The 26,021-nt window shown below is 45.3% G+C and overlaps 1 protein-coding gene across 1 annotated transcript in view; it reads right to left on the reverse strand.

Annotated features, from left to right (window-relative positions):
• Positions 1-9,738, reverse strand: part of LOC138283610 (dynein axonemal heavy chain 11-like) — a 2,790,563-nt gene extending 2,780,825 nt beyond the window's left edge. Inside the window, exons 1-2 of the mRNA XM_069221547.1 lie at positions 9,661-9,738; positions 9,171-9,352 (exon numbers count right to left, since the gene is read on the reverse strand). Coding sequence (XP_069077648.1) covers positions 9,171-9,352; positions 9,661-9,738 — 260 coding nt within the window. The remainder of the gene's footprint in view (positions 1-9,170; positions 9,353-9,660) is intronic.
• Between the last annotated feature and the right edge of the window lie 16,283 nt (positions 9,739-26,021).

A 26,021-nucleotide genomic window follows, 5' to 3' on the forward strand; every position in this document is an offset into this window, starting at 1 on the left:
CAGTAGAGAGACTCACCTAACCCAAAAAATCACCACTCACACAAGGCCAGGCTGACAGGGAAATCATATTCATACAGGGAAATACACCCATGCACAAGATGGCACACGCAGATACACTAACACTGCATTTGCATCCCCACAGGACCCATACTCAACATCACTGGAGAGGAGGACCAGCTACATCCAGTCCCCCCCCCGAAGAGGCCCACAGTGATGACAGCAGCTCTGAATGCCTGTATCAGGATGACCAACCTGGCCCATCAGGGACCTCTGGACAGTCGGTTCCCCTGCCACAGTCCCAACCCACCACAGGGCCTCCCCCCTCAGGAAACACCAGCTTAGCACCCACCCAGCGGGCCCATGCCACTGTCCCCAGGACACGTCAATCAGCAGTGTGTCCACCACTACAGGGACCACTGGCAACCCCACAAATACAGGACAATCAGTGACCTGAGGGGTGCTGGGCGACATGGCCAACACCATGAGGGAGGCAGTGGCACACCAACAGGCCCTTGACACTAGCCAAACCAATGAACAGCCTTCCACCTCCGCCAGCGCTGGTGGACTGGAGGACCCCCCACAGGAACAACAAGCCACCAGCACCCCACTCCCTGCAGAAGGAGAACCACCCTGCAAATGGTCCCGGCGATCCAGGCAGAAGCCAGAGAACATTGCCAAGACCCCCTCCAGGAAATAAGACTCTCCTGATTGTCACCCTTCTATCCCACTCTATCACCCTGTCCACCTTGACCTGCTATTGCTCCCCTTCCAATGCCCCATTGGACAATGCACCTGTGATACCACGAGACTGGACTCTACCCTGGGCTTTCCTTCACCATCAGCCCAGCCCATTGCACATTCCCCTCTACTTATGAGCACGTAAATAAACACCCTTGGAACAAATATGAATCTGGAGTCTGTCAAATGATTCAAATATGTATTAGTTCAACATAATCAAAGCATTGCAAGTCAAATGTACAGTCAAATATACTTAGAAATGACCTTTGTTGGTCAGCAGTACACATAGCAGGAGCCAGAGTGGGCCACAGAGATCTGAAAATAGAGATGCCAAAGGGTACAGTAAGTGGCCAGAGACATAGGGAAATCAGGCTGTCATGTACAATGTCCAACAGATAACTGATAAGTTAAGTGAAGTTACAGTGTCTTACCTGTGTGTCACTGGAAGTACTGCTGTATTATATTGCTTCTGTTGTCAACATCTTCTTCCTCTGCCTCCTCTTCCTCACTGTCCACAGGCTCCACCGCTGCCACACGCCCATCTCCAACCTCATCCTCCTGCAGAAAAGGCACCTGGCGTCTCAAGGCCAGGTTGTGCAATGTGCAACATGCAACGATGATCTGGCACACCTTCTTGGGTGAGTAGTACAGGGATCCACCTGTCAGATGGAGGCAACGGAACCTGGCTTTCAGGAGGCCGAAGGTCCTTTCAATAATCCTCCTATTACGCCCATTTACCTCATTGTAACGTTCCTCTGCCCTTGTCCTGGCATTCCTCACTGGGGTCAGTAGCCATGAGAGGTTGGGGTAACCAGAGTCACCTGCAAATATCGAGGGACAACTGTTAGACACACACTAACCCTTAGGGACAACCCCATACCCAGACACTTATGCTGTGTGGGGACCTTGGCTCACCTATTAGCCACACCCGGTGCTTCTAGAGTTGGCCCGTCACATATGGGATGCTGCTATTCCTCAAAATAAAGGCATTCACATGGGAGATGTACTGGTCCGCCAAACACACCATCTGCACATTCATAGAGTGTTAGCTTTTTCTATTCCTGAACACTTGTTCAGTTCTCGCGGGGGGGACAAATTCCACATGTGTACCATCAATGGCACCAATGATGTTGGGGATATGTCCCAGGGCATAAAAGTCAGCTTTCACTATGGCCAAATCCTCCACCTGGGGGAATACGATAGAGCTGCGCATGTGTTTCAGCAGGGCAGACAACACTCCTGTCAACACATTGGAGAACATAGGCTGTGACATCCCTGATGCCATGGCCACTGTTGTTTGAAAGGAACAACTTGCCAGGAAATGGAGCACTGACAGGACCTGCACTAGAGGGGGGATACCTGTAGGTTGGTGGATAGCTGACATCAGGTCTGGCTCCAATTGGGCACACAGGTCTTGGGTTGTGGCCTTATCAAGTCTGTAGGTGATGATAATGTGCCTTTCCTCCATGGTCGCAAGGTCCACCAGGGGTCTGTATACCAGAGGATGCCGCCAACTCATACTCAGCCTCAGCGATTGAAGCCTATGGAAGAAAATGGTGAGCAGAGGGTCATATTCACAGATCTATTGCACTAATGATGAATTTCTTCCTTTACAGAACCAGTATGTGAATCCGACAATCAGTTTCTGTGGCAATATGTGCTGTGACGCAGTTAGGTGCCATGGCCTGTGCCCCCCTGAAATGGCGGCTGCCTGACCTGTGAGGAGGGACAAGAGGAAATGAGGTAATTCCGCTGGCGTTGTGCGACGTCGCGGTAGGCGGTTGATGACCACCTCCCAACTTCGCATTGGTTATCATTGGGCCCTATCGGTTCCAGGAGCCAATGGCGATGTATGTCGGCAGTGACGGTACGCACCGCCGCAGACATCACCACCATTTTCTATCTATTCACTCACTTGCTACCCGACCTTCAACAGGAGAGGACCTACACTGCAAGTGCTGCTGTGACCTGTGTCTGGAAGTGACAATGGCTCATGTGTCTGGGGAAAGGGCCCCTGCCTTCACTGTGGAGGAGTTGTAGAAACTGGTGGATGGGGTCCTACCCCAGTACATGTTACTCTACGGTCCTCCAGACAAACAGGCCAGTACTCTGTTAGCATAATCCGTGGGGCATGAATGTATGGAGTGCTGTGTGTGAAAGCCACATGTTGAGGTGGCTGAGGGGTCCTGGCCAGCGTGCAGCATGTAAAGTGGTCAATGTATGTGCGTCAGGGTATGGGAGGGACCTGGTGGGCCATGAGTCTGACGGTCCGGACGGTTGACTAATTCCCTTTTTGGCGTGCCATCGCCAAGGAGGTGCGGACCCTGGGGGTCTTTGACAGGCGAAGCACCCCCTGCCGCAAAAGGTGAGAGGACCTGCACCACTGGGCAAAGAAGACGGCGGAGGCCCAGCTGGGGCTGGCCTCACAACAAGGAAGGGGTGCCCGTTGCACCATGACCCCCCTGATGTTCCGCATCCTGGCGGTGGCCTACCCGGAGTTGGATGGCGCTTGAGGGCATCAAAGCAGCCACAAGGGGATGAGTACAGATTCTGAATCCAGACTTTGCACCCATTAAGAGTTACCTGGGTGGGGGATGTGGGCTATGGGTGCCCCTAGGGCAGGGCGAAGATGGCAGGGTAGGTCCCTTGTTGGGCAGGCTCTGAAGCACTCCTACCGCAATAGTGTTAGTGGGCATCTACTACTGGACAGGGTCCTGTGGGTTTCAGGTGTGCAGCTAATGGCGTTAGGCATTGTACCCCATGGGCTGGTGACTCTCTTAGTAACTGGTAGTGCATGGCCAAGCGCATAGGGCTGCTCCCTGTGTGTTGTGTACGGCAGTATCCTCTGTCCCTCCCCCCCCTTTTTGTTTTGTCACCCTGTCCTTGAATGCATTAGAATCATCTGGCGGAGGAGCAGAGGCACCAGCGACGGAGAGAGCTGCATCCCACATGGGCCTGGAGGCCGAATCCACTGAGAGTGAGGGCACCAGTGGGACGGAGGGTGAGGGGAGCACCACTATGGGGACAGGATTGGAGACCACAGACAGCGACTCCCCCTCTGATGGAAGCTCCCTGGCGGTGGCGGACACCTCCGTGCCCACCCCAACAACAGGTACAGCCGCCACCCCCCTACCAGCACCACCCTCCCAGCAGCCCCTCAGCATGTTTCCCGTGCCCGCTCACCCAGGAGGGTCAGCATCTCCTTCACCCCATGCAGCTCAGGCCCTACCCCAGTCAGCCCTGATGCCCTCATCGATGAGGCTATTGACCTCCTGAGATCCCTCACTGTTGGGCAGTCAACCATACTGAATGCCATCCAGGGTGTCGAGAGGCATTTCCAACAAACAAATGCATACCTGGAGGGCATTCACTCTGGCGTGGCGGCCCAACAGAGAGTATTTCAGGCTCTGGCCTCCGCAATGATGGCAGCCATTATCCCTGTCTCTAGCCCCCCGCTCCAACTTCCTCTACCCAGTCCCAATTCCCTCAACCCCAGCCTATCTCAAGCACACCTTCAGACCAGTATTCACCCAAATCACCACACAAAAGTGGCTCAGGCAAAAATAAGCATCACACTTCATTTCACAGGCACTCACACAAGCACCATACCCATGCAGACACAACAACATGCACTGCCTCCACTGGGTCCCCCTCCTCCTCTTCATCCACCTCCCTCCCAGTAGCATCTCCATTCACACCTGCATGCACTACATCCTCATCCACTACCTCCATCACCAGCACGTCCATCACAACACAACCCTCACGAGCAGTCACCACCCCCACAACCATGTACACATCCCCTGTGTCATCTCCCAGTGTGTCTGTGACGCCTCCTCCCAAAGTACACAAATGCAAGGACCCACCCACCCAACAGCCATCCACCTCACAACAGCATCCAGCCCATGCACCTGCACCCAACCTCAGCAGACGGACACCTCCTACAACCACTCCCTCTTCCTCTACTCCCAAACCCTCTCCCTCTTCCTGCCTCAGTGTGTCTAAGAAGATTTTTCTGGCAAACATTGACCTCTTCCCTACCCCTCCTATCCTTCCCCTCAGGCCAGGGTGTCCTGAACCCAGGCCAGCATCTCAGCCACCAAGTCACCGTCCGCTGTGGTACCTGCAACTCACAGAGGCTCAAAGGGGGCACCCGTTAGCCCAGCCAGTGTGCCACCAACCCCTATAAAGGACAAAAGCATTCCGCCACCTGCCAAGGTGAAAAAGGGGCCAGCATGCAGAAAGGGCAAGGAGCACGAGCCACCCAGCAAGGCCTCCTCAAAAACTCCAGCTGCCACAGCCAAGGTCACACCTCCATCTGCCAAGGTGAGGAAGGGGCAGAAAACACCAGGTAAGGCACTTCAGCCGTCGGAGGCCACAGGTGAATGGCCTGGTGGCTACCAGCACAAACTCCACCCCTGCCACCTGCACCGCGGCAAGCACCGACAGCAGCCCCACCACAAGCACCACCACCTGCACCGCCGCTGGCACCACGACTGTCAGCAGCAGCAGCCCCAGTGGGCAGCCGTCCAAGGCTGCAGGGGAAGGGCTGGAGCCTCCCTCCACCACTGGCAGCACCTGCACCATGGTCGGCACCAACATATGCACTGCTGCCAGCACCGCCGCAAGCACTGCCACCTGCCCCGCTGACAGTAGGGCCACTACCAGCAGCAGCAGCCCCAGTGGGCAGCCATCCAAGGCTGCAGGAGAAGTGCTGGAGCCTCCCACCTCCACTTGCAGCACCCTTACCAGCACCAGCACTACCACCAGTTTGCAGCCTTAGCCGCCACAGGATGTAGTCTAGCCCTGCCTCCAAGGACTCTCATGCCACCTGTTCCGTGCAAATCTCGTGCCTCAGACACCCAGGTGAGGGAATCTGAACTGCCATACCCCAAGTGTTTCTTCACTGGGCACAAAGCCCCCTCCAGAACCAGTGGAGAAAGGCATCCACTCACCCCCTCCTTGGCAGGAAGAAGCACACTGGGCACAAAGCCCCCTCCAGAACCAGTGGGAGAAGGCATCCACTCACCCTCTCCTTGGCAGGAAGAAGCACACTGGGCACAAAGCCCCCTCCAGAACCAGTGGAAAAGGCATCCACTCACCTAATCCTTGGCAGTATGAAACAGACTGGGCACAAAGCCCCCTCCAGAACCAGTGGAGAAAGGCATCTACTCACCCCCTCCTTGGCAGGAAGAAGCACACTGGGCACAAAGCCCCCTCCAGAACGAGTGGAGAAAGGCATCCACTCACCCAATCCTTGGCAGGATGAAACAGACTGGTCACAAAGCCCCCCCAGAACCAGTGGAGAAAGGCATCCACTCACCCAATCCTTGGCAGGGAGAAGCACACTGGTCACTAAGCACCCAATTGAGAGACTGTGGCTTTGAACTCCTCAGGACCAAGCAGTGGCCAAACCACCCACTAGAGAGACTGTGGCTTTGCACTCCCCAGGACCAAGCAGTGGGCAAACCACCCACTTTAGAGACTGTGGCTTTGAACTCCCCAGGATCAAGCAGTGGGCATGCAGCCCCCTTGAGGAGCAGTGGCGTTATTCCATCTTATCGCCGCTTTAACATCGACCGCCAGGGTTGTAATGAGTGCCTTAGTGTTAGATGGTAGATGACATAGCATGAATGTATTAGTTCTTTGCCTGATGTTATTCCACATCTATCCCTCTAAGGAAGAATGTTACACTCTCAAAATGCATTGGGAAGTTCCTTAACAACACAACTGATGCTCAGTGAATTTGAACTGCATACCTCTATTGTGTTGAAACACATTTGCAAACAAGCAAATACAAGATTAAAGAGCAATTGAATAGAAATTAGGAATAAGGCACAAAACTTCAGGCAACAAATTCAAGGACATCTGTGCTTTTAAAGAAAATGCCTGTTACAAAAAGTATAATTAAGTGGGAGGTTAATGGAAATATAAATACATTTTATGGCTTGCAGCAAAGTTTAACCTGACAAATTGTAGGTAAAGAAGATAAAGAAAAGAACGTTATTGTACCAGTTAAAAAAAAAAAAAAGCAACTGATAAAAATATACTCTTAAAATAGTCATATCCAGTTTAAATGTATAAGTTAATATGGGTTGTTTAAGCAGCTACAGTCAAGGACTGGCCTCCAAAACAAAATCTAAATCTGTTAATCTTAGCAGACAAAGGGGCATATTTATACTCTGTTTGCGCTGAATGTGAGTCAAACATTTTGACGCACTTTCGGCGCAAACCGTGCACCATATTTAAACTTTGACGCCCGAACCCGCGGACGTCAAAATTCCTCCGTGTGCGTCATTTTTTGGATGCGGGAAACAGCCTTACGTTAATGACATGCAAGGTAGGCGTTCCCGGCCAAAAAATGACTTTAAGGCCTGTGCGCCTTATTTATATTCCAGCGTCATTTTGACGTTCAGGAGGGGGCGGGCCTTAAAAAACAGCGCACAGCCTGATGTGCGCCTTTTTTAACGCCTGGGTCAGGGCAGGCGTTAACGGACCTGTGGGCTCACTTCCATGGTCTCTGACCATGGAACGAGTCCAGGGGTGCCCTTCCCTGCCCCCAGGGACACACCCTGCCACCCTCGCCCACCCCTGGAGGACATCCATGGATGGGGGACCCATCCCAGGTAGGTACAGGTAAGTTGAGGTCAGTATTTTATTTTATTTTTTATAGTGGCATAGGGGGGCCTAATTTGGGCCCCCCTACATGACACTGTGCCCAATGACCATGCCAAGGGGACAAAAGTCCCCTGGGCATGGCCATTGGGCAAGGGGGCATGACTCCTGTCTTTGCTCAGACAGGAGTCATTTCAATGGGGGTTGTGCGTCAAAAAATGGCGCAAGTCCGGTTTGAGGCATGATTTTTGCCTCAAACCTGACTTGCGCCTTTTTTTGACGCACAACCCCCATTTTCCCCTACGCTGGCGCTGCCTGGTTTGAGTCATTTTGTTTTTACTCTGATCAGTCCACAGCGCCGGCTAATGTAATTCCCTAAATAAGGCGCCCGCATGGTGCGTAGGAATGGCGTTAGCCGGTGGTAACATTTTTGACGCAAACCAGCGCCGGCGCCTGGTTTGCATCAAAACGTATAAATATGGGCCTGAATACTTAGAAATAGCACCTAGACGATTAAAACAAAGACACTCAAAATAATCAGTGGTGTAGTAAACACAACTAAAAACACATTGAAATCAAATTAACTTTCACATTTATTCTCCATAAAAAGGCCACTGTGCAAAAACAACGAACATTGTCATGCCCACTATAGCTCAGGTAAAGAATCACTTAACATGTGTGAGCACAACTGAATAAGCAATATTTTTAAAAGAACCTTACTGTCTGCATAAATATTTGGACAAGTACATAAAATACGCCTAACTGTGGCATGTCCACAGGTTTAAAATGTGCAAGACATTGAACCTCTCGTGGCATTCTTCCAAGAGCCAATAAATACAAACAGTGGCAGATATGAAAATCCATAACTTAGAAAATTATATCTCACCCCAGGTATAAACTTGAGGTGAAGTAAAATTCAGCTTTGGATAATTCAAAAGATTGTAAAAAGTTAACATTCCCCACAAAAGTGGATAAATGAACAAAACAAATTACAAGGATTTCAATAAACTCTTAATAAGATCCTTACTTATTACACTGAGACCCTCATTATGAGTAGCCAATTAAAATCCAATGTTATTTCTCTGCCCCGGGATTACCATTACTGAGTCTCACACCTGATATTTTGGCTCCTACAGTGGCAAAAAATCCAAAATATGTAAGTTGCTCTCAGTAAACACTATGAATCCAATCAAATCCAGGAAGGTCTTATGAGGACAGAATATGGGATGGATCAGTCAAAATAAATACCATAAGTAGGTCTATGTATGTGTTAAGAAGTCCAAGAGTGATTCCGATAGGTTGATAAACTATCAAATTCTGTTGCTGAACATGGAAAACATGCAACATTTTTGTGATTAAGTATTGAGATTTATGGGAAAAGATTACGATTGAAAGGGACAACATTATGGTGCCAATACACACTTGCATCAATACAATGTTTATTATGACAAACATTTAAAAATGATTGATGAGATGGATATTTGTATGTGGAAATAACTAAAAAATGTAGTTAAAATCAATTTTTATATTGGCCTAATACAATAGTATCACAATAGATAAAGTAAGACATAAAGAAACAACACTACATTCTAGAAAAAGTATTTTAAAAATATTGTACTAATAGAATAGATTTTACATTTTTACTCTGTGAACTCTTCCATTTGCTTTAGACGTGACAGACATGGTGTGCAGTTAAATAAATACCCCTTTCTGAAACATACTATCATGTGGTACTGATGCATTCTCAAATTCCCCATGCATAATATGATCAGGTTCCAAAGATAGCAATGCTATCAAATTGTGTGCCACGTTTGACTTACATTTGATTTTGCGGCAAAGGTTCTGTGTATGTGGGCAGTGGTAGGGTGGTGGTGCCAGCTATCAAGCCACTCAGAACATAGACTTTCCCTTTCAAGTTCTCAACATGTTTCCGTACATCCTCCAATACTATCCGTGGCCAGCCCTTGTAGTTATTAGGGTTGGAAAGAATTGGTGCCAACACCTGCAAAAATTAGACATAAGAGCCCAATTAATCACTTTTAGAGAGCAAATAGCTTTTTTGTCTGATACATCTTTCTTTCACAAATAAGCATGTCTACAATGAACAATAATATTCCAGTGCTCAGTATGCAGATATCAGGGACTCTTACACCCCTTATTTTATTTTGAAAACAACTACACACTATTAGAATCACAATTTTGTTTACTCACCTAATATTGCTGACATACACTAAGATATATACAGATTACGGTATTTAAGGAGAATGTAGCTTTTGTTCACTTACAATTTTATTGATATGAATCTTTCACTTCAATATTTTCTCCCACTGCTTTGTAGTTACATTTATGTTTAGATGACACTTGGTACTTGGGAATAAGAGCAATCATTTCCTAATCCACTTTTAAGGATCATTGCAAAGAAAATATCTTCAGATGTTGAGAAACTTAAAAACAGTTTAAATGTAAATTTTAACACCAATATTTTATAAAGTTTATAAAGTTTATGAGAACTTTATATTTTATGTAATCCACCAGGGACAGGAAAGCTTTTGTCAGCTGTGTCCTGTGAACAATCTAGTGGGTTCTGAATATGTTTCAGAACCGAAAGACATGAGCTGAGCTCTATTAAAATATGGGTGAACAACAAGCATTTTACTGCACAGGAATGCAGTTGTACTGTAAACAGTGCCAAAACCATTTGTAAATTTCTCTGGGACCTATCACAAACTCCATGAATTCAGAGAGTGGGGACATGCAATTATACACCTTTGAGTAAGTCGACACTTATAAATGGTGCAGATTCAACTTCAACTTTTATTTATTTATGTTTAGGAACTCGCAATGTGGTCCACATAAAAGAAACATAAAACATTAAAACAATACTTTAAAGTGCATACAAATACAGTACAATATCATAGAAAGGGTCCTGCCGAATTACATTAAGAATGTTCAAGTGGCAGCCCATACCCCACGGCCTTTAATAAGAGAAACAGAGCACCAGGTGAGCACCCGCTTCACATAGAACATCCTTAAAATAGATGAAGGAAACAATTTAAAAAGTTTAAAAAAATATAAAACAAAATAGTATATTGGAGGGCTCGTACAAGGCGCAGAGGTACTCAGGTGCAGACAACAAGGAAAGCTGAAGACGAATGGGTTTTAGCCATTTACGCCTAAGCAAGACAAGAGCTGGATAAACAAATAGAACATGATTTAGATCTTGGGTTACAGCAAAGCAAAGGTTACATTCCTTAGCTGGACCATACCATTTCATAAAAATAACATTCAATGGTAATAATCCTTACCGAAGCAGCATCCAAAAACACCTAACCCTATGTGGAATGTTCCATGTGATATAAGGTTGTGCTTTTTTTACAATCAATGAATTAGCTAGGTTTGAAAAGGATCTCTTTGATGCACATCTCTCTGAGTCCAGATGAACATTTGAGGATCACGTTGCCTGTTTAAGGCCGATTTTCAATTGCAAGGCAGAAATGGCCAGAACCTTATTACAGTCTAAGTCCAGCCTTTCTAGAGCATAGGAAAGGTTTTTGCAGAAAGAGTACCTGACATTATTATTGTTCACTAAAATTTCTTTCTTTAGCAAATCCCTTAGAGTGTTATCCTCGCTCCTTGCTAGGCACGCAGCCCACTGCATGACCCCCTCCAAACCCCTGGACAAACACACTTCTCAGACCCAATTCCAGTCTCAAGGGCACGACAGAGATTGCAGTGCTAACTATCAAAAGCTTTCTGAGGATTTTTCCTTCCACCTGATTTAGAAACCCCCAATTAGAGGCATTGATGAATTCTATACCATAAAGACGGTATGCAGGGATTTTAGCTCGATAAATCGCTAACAGATGTGCAAAATATCTTCTTCCCGTGGCCATATACAGGGCCCCTAAGCCTCTTGCTTGGCAACCGGCTTTAGTTTTATTAGATGTTATATGGGCAGCAACACTCAAATTCCCACAAACTATTTTCCCGAGAAAGGTGTACGAGTTCACCCTTTCCAACTGATTACCTAGAAACCAGTGGAAATTCGGGAACTTAATTTTTTTTCCCATGGAAACTTAACACCTTGGTTTTTGAGAGATTGACTTTTAAAAAGTGGTACTCAGAGTGTGTTGACAAAGACTGGAGATGATTCGGTAAGCCTTTTGGGGGGTTTAGTAAAAAAATATAATATCATCAGCATACAGTAGACAGCAAACAGGGTGACCCCTATGCGGGGGAAATCCCTTTCTCTGAGAGAGGAAAGAGGGAAAGTCTGAGATACATAAGGAAAAAAGCAGGGGTGCCAATAGACATCCCTGTTTTAAATCATTCTTCATGGATATTTTTTTAGATAAACCTTTATGCCCCTCTCAGAAGGATTCTGCACCCAGTAGAGGAGTGAAGCGCTATCACTAGCTCAAGCAGAGACATAGGCATACCCAAGTCAGCAAGTTTTCTCTATAGCAGATCTCTATCCACTCTGTCAAAAGCTGTTGAGAAATCAATAAATGCAGCATAGACTGTTCAACCTCTAACTTTCACATATTTTTCAGTGATAACTTGCAAAGCTGCAATATTATCCAAAGTGCTATGATTGCGCCTAAACCCCGTTTGTTCCAGGTGGATGATATTGTTCTCTCCTGCCCAAGTGGTAAGCCTGGAAAGAAGACATTTAGTAAAAAAGTTTCCCTACTTCATCTAGAAGAGCGATCTGCTGGTAACTGGCAGGGCAGTTACGAACGCCCTTCTTATATAAAGGTACAATAATGCTTCCAACCCAAGAGAGTGTAATGAATCCTAGTTTGTTTTAATGGGATAACAGGAGTTAGCTTAGCTTTCACTTGCAGGCTTGTGCCCCCGTCACCTAGTGACTTTTAATCTACTAAGCTTGCTCTGTTTTAGACCATTTATTTAATTAAATCTTTTAAGATGGCTGCCATGTTTATAGTTAGTCTCTTTTGTCTAGAGTTATGTTATCAGTGTCACCTCGCAAAGGCGTCAACTCAGAAAACAAAGACAAACAAACTGTAGGGGCTCACATTAGAAATTACCATCCCAAGCATGCGGCGTTATCTATTGTTTTGGAACAACCTACGTCAGGGGTCCAAGTAGAGCTGTATAAATACATCACACTTTAGATAGATAATCAGAGGGATTCCGACCAGATACCATTGCCGCTATCGATGCTGCATGTCGCCTTGACGCTGACCCGGACTTCGTGTTCTGCCGAAGTCTGAGCTTGAGACCTCATTCAAGGTAACCAGGGTTGGGAGCTTCTTCCAGGGACTTGGCATTGGCAGATTAGGTTTTACATACCCAGCTCTCCTCTAGGTAGAAGGTTAGGCCTATTGTGATAGGGCACACGCACATATGATACGTTTCATGTTTGCCTATGCTATTACAAGATGGTGGGGGTCTTCATAATCATGACCCTCATCTTTACAATCTTATCCCTTGTACTGTTCATTATCCTAATCATTGCAGCAAATGTGATTTACTGCGTTATGTTGAATAAAAACTATTGAAACATTACAGCATCTTTGTTATTGCCTGTGTTTGGTTGAGATATAATACATCTGTGAGAAAGGGTAATCTCTGTTTAACCACCACATTCCCTGAGATGTCATACTTCTGAGTCCATGCGTAAAGGCTGCCACAAATCACTTTTGACTGTTTGGGTTGTTGGTGAGGTACTGATAGTGAGCCGGAAGGGTTGGGACTACAGTTACGACTTGTTGTAGGACAGGCATAGTCACCTACAAACATAAGTACTGTCATCCCCAAACCAGCAGTCTTGCCCAGGGCAAGAATCCAAACTACGACATGGCGCCACCACCGATGGTGTTTAGGCACTAATTTACTGATACCCCGATTGTCACTGTCTCACAGACGACAGGTACCCTAAGTACCATTATACGGAGCTGTCCGTGGTCTTTAGGAAAATCCTCCTCAGCTGAACAGAGAACACCTAACTAAGCTGTAGGTTATTCGAGGTCGAACTCATAAAAGAATTTAATATGCCCCACTTGGTGCTCCATCTCTTTAACCATTTTTTCAATATGGCTAACGCCATAGACATTCCTGAGAATGCTAGACAGGCATTAACTTTACATCTAGTAGCGCATGGCTTAAGAGACGATGGCGTGGATGTCACTTTCATAGTAGAAGCTAATGAAGCTTACCAAACAGAAATGTTCTATGCCTGGGTCACCTTTCCTGAAGAAGACACCAGGTCAGCTACCTTTCACACATATAAGATTGCTAATGTACCTCAACCGTACCAAGCATACCAGTATCACGAAATACCCCTTCCCTATCAAGAGCATCAGAACTGGTTTGAAGGCGTCCTCCCACATGTTATACAGCGAGTAAGATTAGGTCCTTTGAGTAACGACGGACCAACATGGCCTATGTTTGCAACATACACATCGCGCCCAGACATACAGAACATGCCAGTAGCAGATCTGTGAAACTTATATAATGAGATTGTAACATTTTACAGAAGGCTTGTTCAGTTCGTAATGCGGACTTTGAACACAACACCAGCGCATCCAGCACCACAAGCACCTGCTGGATACCAATTGGCTACTGGAATTAACCCGCAAACAGTACAAACTATTATGGGTAAGGTACCCACAGATAGGGAGAAAATACCTTATTGGATAGCCCAGAAAACAAATCAGCTGGAAGCTGTGTATCCCCATACGGGACCACAGGAGAAGCATAGAATTCTAACAATGTGCTTGCCCTTTGGGATGGTCCCCTCGGTTGATGACTGTGCCACATAGGGTACAGTCTTCGCTGTAATATATACTACCACACACGGTACCCCAACACTTGCCAATTTACCGGAAGTGTTAAAACAAATTCAGAATGAGCATGGGGCAGCCCCTGCCCTAGATTTGGGGATGAAATTGATGCGTAACTTTGACGCAGTATCCTCGATAATACTTAATATTAAAGGGGAAGCGGTAGCACTGGCTACACGCCAGCGTCTCCAAGAAACTCCACATTTGGAACAAGAAAGACAGCTACCAAAAATTATTTCCGATACCTATACTAGTATAGGATGGGATGGTTTGGGAGCCAAGCTGAAGAAATTGGAAGTACACAGTACCACCCCTAAGGAAGGTACTAAACAGACACAAGAAAGTTTGAAAAATTGCTGGGAGAAGCCTAAACAATTTAAAGAAAGACAGAGAGCTCCGAAAGGAAATATACTCTCAGAAATAGGGAGAATATTAGAACTCCTGACAGATATACTGATTCACGTCCATCTCGTTCTTTTCAGGACGCTCCGGATACGCGTAGTTAGAGAGGGGGTCGTCCTGACCGACGTCCGGACTACGTGAAACAAAAGAAAGACTCACCACAGTCTACAGTAAAAAAAGAACAGACTGCACAACAAAAGCCACAGTTTAAAAAGAAAAAGATGGCAGCATTGTCGCTTAAAAATACACTTGAGAACTTTGCTCAAGAACAAGACGTGGGCAGTGACACTGCTAGACAGCGCAGCAGAGGTCATGATATGTCGCCAGAGTCTGAAAGAACATCTGGATGCGACAGCAACTAGCGATTTTGTTGCAGTTGAAACAGCAGACGGGCTTGTACTCCCACCAGACAGACTTTATGACCCAAAGTTCCAAATTGAGGGAGATGTGGAATGCACCATTGGTGTGATCTTTTGGGACGAACTTAATTGTGACATCCTATTAGCCGAAAAAGACTGGCCGCCCGAACACGTCCGTAAGCTCCCACATGGGGAAAATGTCATTTTGCCTTGTTTCTCCAATCTTGTTCCACTGGCTAAAAAGGAAGCCTACGCTGTCAGTTGGGCTCTAGCACAGGCACCTCCATTATACCACAATCATGTAGGTTGGGACAGGGATTCTCTGTGTCATGTAATGCCTATCAGGTCTACACCCCAGCCTTAGCCACAATATCCAGTCAAACACGAAGTGAAAGCTTCAGTGAGGGAGATCCTCACTCAGCTGGAATATCAGGGGGTAACTGAGCCCTGTGCCTCTGCAATTAATAACCCGTTATTCCCAGTTGCGAAGCCAGATCAGTCCTATAGAATAGTCTTAGATTACAGTCATTTAAACAACCACACCCGTACATATGCTATACAAAACTCACACAGCACGGCACTAATAAATAACATAGTGTGAAAAAATATATAAAACAACTTTGGACATATCCAACGGGTTCTTCTGCCAGAATTTAGAGGAAGAAAGTAGGGACCTGAGTGCATTCTCCTTTGGCTCACAAAAATGCTTTTGCCGATTACCCCAGGGCTATAAGAACAGCCCAGGGCTGTTCTCAGACCAAGTAACGTCGATATTACATGACATTGATCCTGAGGCGTTATCCTGTGGATGACATTTACCTCACAGACGATGCCCTGAACGTTCATCTTGTAAGGGTCGATCGCATAATTTTGGGGTTTGCAAAAGTTGGTTATAAATTCAATTTTAAGAAAAGTAAGATCACCTTTCTCAGTGTGCTGTTTCTGGCATATGAGCTATCGAACAAAGGAAAGAGCTTGGCCCCACACTTCCTAGAAAAATGTGCAAAACTGCACCCACCGAATACGCTAAGGAAACTACAGTCTCTGCTTGGTTTCTTTAATTCTGGCAGAACATACATTCCTGACTATGCACAACGCATTAAGCCGCATATGACTTAATATACCCAGATTTTCCTAGCAGAGGCTGGACAATTGAACATACACGCATCCTTAGGGATTTGCAACAGGATATGCTAGAAGCTAAACACTTACACGCTTGTGACAACAAGAAAAATGTGGTCATCAGAATAATTGCTGGTGCCCTTGGGTTCACGTATGTCACCTTTAATGAGGATGACACGGTGCCCATAGCATATAAATCTCATCTGTACTCGAATTCAGAGCAACGCTTTGCGCCCATAGAGAAGATTCTAACTGCAGGTCAGATAGCTGTCATAAAAGAGAGGCCACTTGCCCAGGGGAAACGCATTATTGTCGTTACCCCGGTGCCGGCACTAGAAGCCGTCACCAAAGCGAGGGTTCCTAACGCGAAAGCATTACATCCACGCTGGATAGAGTGGGCGACTTCTCTGACAGCTACTTATGTGGATTATATTTTTTATCCCAAACTCCATACACAACAATTTCTCCAATATGAACAACAGTGCCCCACTCCTCTACATCTTTTACCTTTAGACAACTATGATACTGTTGTTTATACTGATGGTTCCGCCCAACCAGCTGTAGGTACAAAACATCAATACAAGCCACTTGCGCAGCCGTGAGTGGAGTGATGAAGGATGGGATTATCCACCCTCACAATACCTATACACAGACCCTAAGAGACTGCACAGTTCAGTTGGCTGAACTTAAAGCCCTTATTTTAGCGCTAGAAAAAACTGAGACAGGAAGACTGACTTTGATAGTCTGTGATTCATATTATTGCGTTCAATCCTACAATGATTATCTTACTCATTGGAAACTGAACGGGTTCAGAGATTCTAAAGGGAACACCATAAAACACAAAACATTGTGGGGGAGGGTGGCTGATCTTAAGGAGAAGCTACTGTATGTCCATGTAGTACATACATTGGGCCACCAACATGTAGGAGTACACCTTATCGGTAACACTTTGGCTGATGAAGCAGCCAAATCAGCAGTGGCTACGGCTTCTGTGGCTGCAGTGACTCGTTCCCATACGAGATTGGATAATGAAATTTTGACTGCCGTAAAAGCTTCGGCTGAGGGCAAGTCCTTCCCGAAAGGGTACCCTACAAACTATTCTTACCATATCAGTGCACAGAATGTTGCCTACGCAACAATTCCTGGGATCGTAGATCAGGTGATCCCCAACGAAGACCAGAGGTTAGATCTAGGGAAAGCAGTGCATGAGGGTGTCGCTTCTGCTCATGCTGGTGTTTCGGCCACAGTAACACTCTTACAGAAATGCTTCTGGTGGCCTGGTCTATGCAGACGGACAAAACAATACGTTCTCTGTTGTGACATCTGCCAGCAAATTAAGGGGGTCCAATATCAAACACCCACCACAGACATCCCTCTTAGTGTCCAGCAGGCCACTACAATGTGTGTACCTGGACCATTGCGGTCCACTTTAACCTGATTGTGCATACAAATATATCTTAGTTGCTGTAGATTCTTGTTCTAGATTCCTGTGGGTATGGCCGCAGCGGTTGGCTGACACTCGGACTGTTATAAAAGACTTGCTGATCTTTATCGGTACATATGCGGTTGCAGCATTCCATTCGGAACAGGGCCCTGCATTTGCCTCTAAGACATTCAGGGACACCATGGGGACGATGGGTGTTGAACTCCATTACTCCTCACCACAACATCCCGAGGGAAATTTGGTCATGGAGAGGCGAAACCGTGATATAAAGCAGTCTTCATCACCTATATGAGGTCCAGAGAGCACTGAATAATCTGCCAAGACAGTCCTTGGGGGGACGAACTCCCTATGAGGTTCTTTATGGGATATCTATGTATGTCCCAGATCTTGATTGTTCTGGTATGGTGGCAGCAGAAACACCTTTTGACATAAATTAACATCTCACTGTCTTGCAGAAGCTTCAACAATTTCGAGATGAAAAATCATCTACCAGTGCTGCCACCTTAGGAATAAGGGATATTCCAATAACTTCCACTGGCTGGATTCCTAAAAAAGGGGATCTGGTTCGTGAAAAGATTGCTGTGAAGAAGGAATTCGGTCCATCCTACAGAGCACCAATCTCAGTCTTGGGAATACAAGGTACCAGAACAGTAATCTTGCCACTGTTGCCTGGTTCCCAAGGAAACAGATTTGTTTCAATTGACAATGTCAAATTACACCATGTGGCTGATCCTGCACAGCAGACCCAGAGGTCCCTTGGGTGGTTCCCGATCCCCTCTCATTACCCAACAGGACATTCCTCTTCAGACTAGAGTAACAAATGATACTCTGGACTATGTTATGATGGCCAACAATGCTATGAGTCCCTCCTCGACCATGGGGAAGGTGGAGAATGAGCTACTGCTGGTTCCAGTTAATAATTTCACGACAACTTCTAGTCAAGACTTGGCCATATTATACATAAATACAACACAGACTGATGGCACAATTTACCACGAGCCCCCACGAGAAGTCAACACATCTACAAATACTGAACTTGCTCCTGTTTTTGCAGAGACTGACTCTGGCTATTTTGTCGACATTGATGACTTTTCTTCGGACTCATCGACTCATACGACTGATAATGATTCAAGGATGCACAAGCTCTATCAATGGCTCAAAAAGAACTACTTGATATATCCATGGAACTATGTTTGGTTCTGCTTGACATTCATTACTTCATTTTTCTGGATTGGATTTGTGACTGTTTTTTTCTTGCTTATAAATGGTCATTACATCCCTGAACGCGCAACTATAACACTATAGATGAAGTTTTGACTCCACACCATTCCTCACACAAGGTCCGCAGAGACTTCTCCACAGTGAACATTTCAGCAGTACCCATTTCTGTTGGGATTGTGTGGGACAAAGTTCCTTTTGAAATATACGGGCCTACTGAGTTTATTCAAATTCCATATGTTTTCAAGATATCAATGAAAGATGTAATTACACCCGGTGTTGTTTCTGATGATTGGGATGTCCAGACAGTTGATAATATGTCAACTGAAATTAAGGACTACTCGATATTTGAAAGTGATGATCTACATGTGAATACAATGAATTATGGGGAAATGTTCTGCTACAACAACTGGGGACATTACTACCTTTACCGTGCAACTAGACATTTACCTGTTCTTAATTACACACAATGGGAACATTGTTCAACACCACCAGTGGAGAGTCCTCAAATTTATTTAGACAAATTCACTTAATTTACTGGGCATAATACAAGAAACTCTGAATCATATTTTTTTAAACTGTCTCGTTCAAAAATTAGGAAAATTTTGCTAACTAATACAAAACTGATATATTCAGATGCCTTTGTTTCCCGTCTTACCATTGAAGGTATTGATCACTGGAAGAACAATATTGAGTTTAAGAGTGTATGGGGTACACAGGATTGGCAAATAGAGGGTAGGGAGGCCTTGTTTAGGGCATGCCTGATTCCTGAACAAATTATTTTTTTTAATGACACTGTACAACAGACGTCCTGCCCTGGGTTAGCAAAAATAAAATAAATTAACACGCCTGGTATCCCCACACCGGCTAAATTTAATGGTTGGCAATTCTTTTTGAATAACACCGAAGAAGAGCTAGATGCAAAGGTTCAGGCTGGTACCTATAATTCTTCACTGTCTCGTCCCGGCGGGTGGTTGATTTGGCCAATAGACACCAATGGATGTCAGGCTTATTTTTTAAATTTCTCAAGGGATTTTAAGATTAGCCGTCCGAATACTCGCTTTATCTTGGGTCAACGCACGGGGATAGTGACTACGTGCAGTGTGGGTAAACTGTGTCAACAATAGGTACAGTCTAACACGTCAGCCGCAGTTAAAGAACACCTGAACACACTTTCTGAAAATATAGACTGGCAGGACTTCCTGTTAGATCCTAGGAAAGAATGTGCAAGAAAATTTGTATATGCGATGTATGATGAGATATGTAAACTTTCTCAGATAGAAGCCGTGGCTCGCTTAAGGCAGATAGATAAGGAAAATTTAGAAAGAACTTTGGCGGTTGTCGATAACGGCATGAACACCTTGTCCAACAGAATTTATTCGCTAACTCCCATCTCTTTGATTCGACCAGCATTTTATGTACTTAACAATGGCAGTTACGTGGTGCTGAGCGAACAAAGCTGTTGCGGTATGTGATCTGGCATTGCTGCTCAATTTCGGTCTCAAAGGTCGTTACATGTTGTGGACATGTTTTTGTCCCTCCACACAAGAGATAAAAGTATCAGAAATGTGGCCTCACATTTATATCATTAATGTAAATTATGACAAGCCAAGTAGACTAAAGGCGCCACTGTTTCAGAAACAGGTTGTGTTGACATACGCTAGAGAGATGTATGCAGTCCAGATTGCGAGATCATCAGCCGAGATACAATCCCTATTAAATACCAACTTCCCCAAGCACTTTGGTGAGCTGGTATACAGAATATTCAATGCTTCAAGCACTACTGGGATTGTCCACTTCTTTAAGGCTGTCGGGTCTGGATTTGTATCCATCTTCCAGGCTATCTTCGGAGTCATCCCATCGGCCATCCATTCACTCTTTTCAAGTGTGTTTGGTGGCTTTCCTATAATTTTGGCAATACTTGGCGGAATACTGCTGCTGTGTTTTCTGATTCACAGTGGTTGTCTCTTTACAGCTACGCGGAGCGATGGAGCAACTGCCACCAGCGCAACTGTGCCGTGAACACATGGTTCAGATCTTCGATGTTTCCTTGCTGGAGGAACTAGAGTGGAATTGGTCTTTGTCATTTCAACCACTCCTCTGGTGTGTGCAGCCGGTCTTTCGCTGCGTTTGGTGCTTCTTCGAACATTGGCCAACTGTGTGCCTTGCCGTCCTGCCAGTATCTCCTGTGGACCCAGAACTGCTGATGTCCCCGATGAGGGTTCATACACGGTCGTGCCCCATGAGACTGAGGCTGATCTGCGAGGCCACTTATGAACACTCAGAGTTGGTTCTATCATCTATGGACAATGGCACTGATGCGGGTGGACCCGCACTTGAGACTATTGTTCACTTTTGCTCCGTGAATCCATCCGCCCAAGTGATCGATCACACATTAGACGATTTGGCCTCAGTTTTTGATGACTTTTTGCAAGGTGACTTCGGAGCTAGTCTTCAAGATCATGACTATAGTTCCAAGCCACAATGATCTACTTTGGCCTGCTGTGCTTGTCATGGTTGACTTTAAATCTCTGTAGTATGTTTTTTAACGTTGGTTTTTATGCTTTGCTTTTAGTTAAGAGCAGCTTTTTTTAGCTTTTGGATTACCACACCTTCGGTGGCGGCCAGTACTGGCGTCATACTTGTTACAGCAAAGGGGAGGGTGTAGTGAATCCTAGTTTGTTTTAATGGGATAACGGGAGTTAGCTTAGCTTTCGTATGCAGACTCGTGCCTCCGTCACCTACTGACTTTTAACCTACTAAGCTTGCTCTGTCTTAGACCATTTATTTAATTAAATCTTTTAAGATGGCTGCTGTGTTTATAGTTAGTCCCTTTTGTTTAGAGTTATGTTATCAGTGTCACCTCGCTAAGGCGTCAACTCATACAACAAAGACAAACAAACTGTAGGGGCTTACATTAGAAATTACCATCCCAAGCATGCAGCGTTATCTATTGTTTTGGAACAACCTACGTCAGGGGTCCAAGTACATAAGTACTGTCATCACCAAACCAGCAGTCTTGCCCAGGGCAAGAGTCCAAACGACGACAAGAGAGGAATGCTTCCTGAAAGAAAGCACCTTCCAAAGACCACATATAGGATCTTACTCTAGGACCCAACATCCTGTTTTATTACAGAAATGGGAAGTTCATCTGGGCCCCTTGCAGCGGAAAAACTCATAGATTGGATCACCCGATCTGTCTCCTTTACAGAGGGGCAGGCGATGGAATGCAACCCATTTCTTTCAGGTATCAGAAAAGAGTCAACCCTGTTTCATGCATACAGGGAAGTAACACATTTCCAGAATTGGGCTTCGGCTATGGCTATGGGGGACGAGCGAACTCTAGACCCGCAGCCTTTGCCGACCAAAGCCCAAATGTGCATGGCCTGCTGTCTCCCTCAGCTGAATCCATAGACTATCCCACAAGATGCTTGCAAAGCGAACCTTCATATGCCTCCTTCCTCTCTTTAACAAAGCCACCCTACCGTTCCTTTTCCTGGAATAATCTAAATATTGAATCCTAACCAGGCTATTTATTTCCCTATTCGATTCAAGTAGTGGGCAAGGAATCACCCTAAAACTACTTTTGGGGACTCTGGAGGAATAATTAATTACAAGCTGTGCCATAAATTTCAAACTGTTTTGCAATTCATTCCCCTCCCATTTATCCAGGTCTGCTATCGCAATCTCCAAAGATTCTAATACCCCTAAAATCATTCTGGAGTCCCACTGAGTCCTTCCTGTCTTTTTATCAAAGATCGGGGTCGATCCATTCAACTCCTGGGACCCTGTCTCTGGTATGGACAATTCTAATGTGAAAAGGAGGGGGTTGTGGTCACTAATAGAAGCATTTATAACCTGTAGATCTATTAGCAGGGGATACGCAGAGTAACCTAGCACCAAGTAATCTAACATTGCCTTTCCCCCTGAAAAAAAACATGGGTAAAGGAGGCTGGGGAATCAGAAGGAATTTACCGTTAGCAATAAGACATTCATTTTTCCTAAGAAAATTAAGCAAAAGTTTCTCTCTTTTGTTTGTTCTAATCGAGGGAGGGAATACACATGTTGGAATTTGCATGGCTGCCTCACAAACTTGATGCAGGGCATGGTTGAATTACATCTCCTACTAATATAATAAAAGAAGGAAACTCACTGGTTAGTGCATTTTTTATATAACCAAACATCCTCTGTAACAGGACATCATAAGCCGCTTCAGGGGGAATATAAGCATTTACTAGTAGCAGTGGGGAGGGACCCCAAGATATATTATGCCTCTGGATAGTTAAGGCCAAAAAAAGGTTGCTGGGATCTTTGTAGTAGTCATAATTCCACTTGAATCTCATTGAAAGTAAATAAGAAACTCCCCCTTTTGGGTGCCCCCTTGTAGATGGACTGGCTTTACAATCAATAACGTAGTAGTCATCACATAGCAGATCCTTATCGGACCAGGTCTCCTGCAGGCAAATCAAATCAGGATGCAATGGACTGACGCAGGATAATTTTTCCCTACTATGTTTTACCCCTCCTACATTCCACAAAATATTTTTTAGGCCAGTGCTAGTTAAAGGTTTGATGCGGGGACATCGACCCCGGCGCCTGATTTAGGACACTCAGGAGTCAACCTCACCCATCCAGATCATAGGAATTTTTTTGCTTGTGGGCGGATTGTGTTCCTGCCACAGCACCTTCCTGAGATTCCCTACCAGGGTGATTTTCAAGGCCTGCAAATCTGCTCTAGGCCCCAATTCATACTGATCTGTAGTATTAGAGGACTCAGAAGGAGAATGATAATCTATATACTTTTCCATTGCCCTCTCCCCATCAGCACCAGCTTGATTCAAACCCCCAAAAAGGGGACCACATTGAGTCTTCGACATTGCAGGAGATCAGCATTTTGAATGACCAAATTCGCCAACTGCTTAGTACGAAATGGGATCCTACATTTAAAACCTGTATCAGAATCAAATAAAGAAACCAGCACAATATCATGACTTTGAATTGTTTTTAGAGGAGTGAACTCCAAAAAGCAGCATAGCACCGTAGATCTATTCAGAACTAAGGGCCAGATGTATCAAAGATTTTTGCATTCGCAAACGGTGTGAATGGCCGTTTGTGAATGCAAAAATGCCTTTCAGTATGTTTGAAAGGCATTCACTATGCAATTTTAAGGAATCGCTAAAACAGCGATTCCTTAAAATTGCGATCGCATTCCTTCTTTGCGATTTCTTAAGCACATGTATCAAGCTTTTACTTAATGCGCATTGGGCATTAAGGAATCGCAATTACCACCAAATACAATTTGGTGGTAACCATGTGCATATTTTAAAAATGCATTAAAAATGTATTTTTAAAATTGACATGTAACGCACACATGCCCCTTTGGCATGTGTGTGCCTTGCATGTCCTAAAATAATTTTTGGGGGTGCAGCAAAGGGGGCCTTAGGCCCCTAGCACCCTGGGTTTGCATTTCCCAAATTGCGAATTCCAGTTAGGAATTCGCAATTTGGGAAATGCAAAAAAATATGGGCCTACAGGCCCATAGGTGCGAATGGGGTCAGAATCGCTATTTGCGATTCGGTAATAGCATTTGCGATTTTTAAGAAATTGCTATTACCGAATCGCAAATATGATACATATCATTTTGCAACTCTGAAATAGCGATTTCTTAAAAATCGCTATTTGAGAATCGCAAAATGGATTCTTGATACATCTGGCCCTAAATCAGTTTCAAAAATTGGTATACAATCTATTATGCAGGTGTCCACAATATGCCCTTCTGCAGATACGCCAACCAGGGACGGGAGGGCAAAAGAATCTCCTAGAGGCCTAGGAGGGAGAAATATCGGAGCAGTTGTATCCAATACTGAGGGCCCAGGGGGGTGAGGAGAGGTCCATTCCTATACTCTCTTCCGGGCTCACTAGAAAAAACGTTCATGGATCCGAGTAAAAGCTGTGATGTCAAGGTAGCGGAAGAGGTCAAGTTCGCTAACTCCAGAGATTTCTGAATGGAGTCTGGTAACTCTGGGAAATGTACTTTCCTTCTGCCTGTCTTATTGATTCTTCGAGCACGCCTTTTCGTTCTTTTCCCCCGTTCAATTTATTCCTCTTATTTTTTCCTCCCGCTCTTGGTGGGGAGACAGATGACTCCGTGAGGTGGTTCTTTTGGTTAGGCGAGACTTTAAAAATTGGGAACACCTCTTGTGCAGAGTGGATGAACTTTGCCAGCCGTTTGCACTTAACCGGCGGTGAGTCAAAGATAAACTGGATGCAATCCAATGGACTGTCCAACGGTATACTTTCATCACAGGACACCTTACACTGGGGTTTGCCGGCCTGTGTGCTTGCCTCCACACTAGTAGCCACCTGATTGTTAAATACGGCAGGGGAGCGGCCCGTATTCCTGGTGGACCTAAGTTCAGACTCCTTTTGTCCTTAGATATTTCCTTTAAAATAGCTGTCATGGATTTAAGGATACAGTCAGACCCTCCTACGAAAAAAAGTAGTAAAGTTACCTAAAGTGTAACCTTAAATTTGGACACCACACCACTGTATTCTATTACACTCTATCCCACTTCACTGTTCACCACTCCAATCTACACCACTCCACTGTACGCCACTGCACTGTACACTTCTCCATTATACACTATTTCACTCTACACCACTCCACTAGACACCACTCCAAACGATGTTGTTCCACTGTATGCCACTCCACTATATGCTACTCCACTCTCCGCCACTCTATTGTACGCCACTCCACTTTATGCCACTTCATTCTACACTAGTCTATTGAACGCCATTCCATTCTATGTCACTCCACTGTATGCTATTCCACTCTATCCCACTCAACTGTAAGCCACTCCATTCTATGCTGCTCTACTGTAAGCCACTCCACTGTACACTATTCCTCTCTAAGCCACTCCTCTGTATTCCACTCCACTGTATGCTACTCCATTCTATGTTACTCCACTGTACGCCACTCCACTGTTCGCTATTCCTCTCTAAGCCACTCCTCTGTATTCCACTCCACTGCATGCAATTCCACTCTAAGCCACTCCCCTATATTCCACACTATGTTATTCCTCTGTACCATACTCCACTCAACGCTATTACAATCTACACAACTTCAATCTTCAACACTCTACTGTGTGATGTTCCACTCTACCCCACTCCACTGTATGTCACTCCACTCTACGCTATTCCATTGGATGTCACTCCATTGTACGCCACTCCACTATATCCTATTCCACCCTATCACACTCAACTGCATGCCACTTCAATCTACACCACTTCACTGTACTCCACTCAGCTGTAAGGTAC

This window comes from Pleurodeles waltl, chromosome 3_1 (genome assembly GCF_031143425.1).
Source record: "Pleurodeles waltl isolate 20211129_DDA chromosome 3_1, aPleWal1.hap1.20221129, whole genome shotgun sequence".
Classification (NCBI taxonomy): domain Eukaryota; kingdom Metazoa; phylum Chordata; class Amphibia; order Caudata; family Salamandridae; genus Pleurodeles; species Pleurodeles waltl.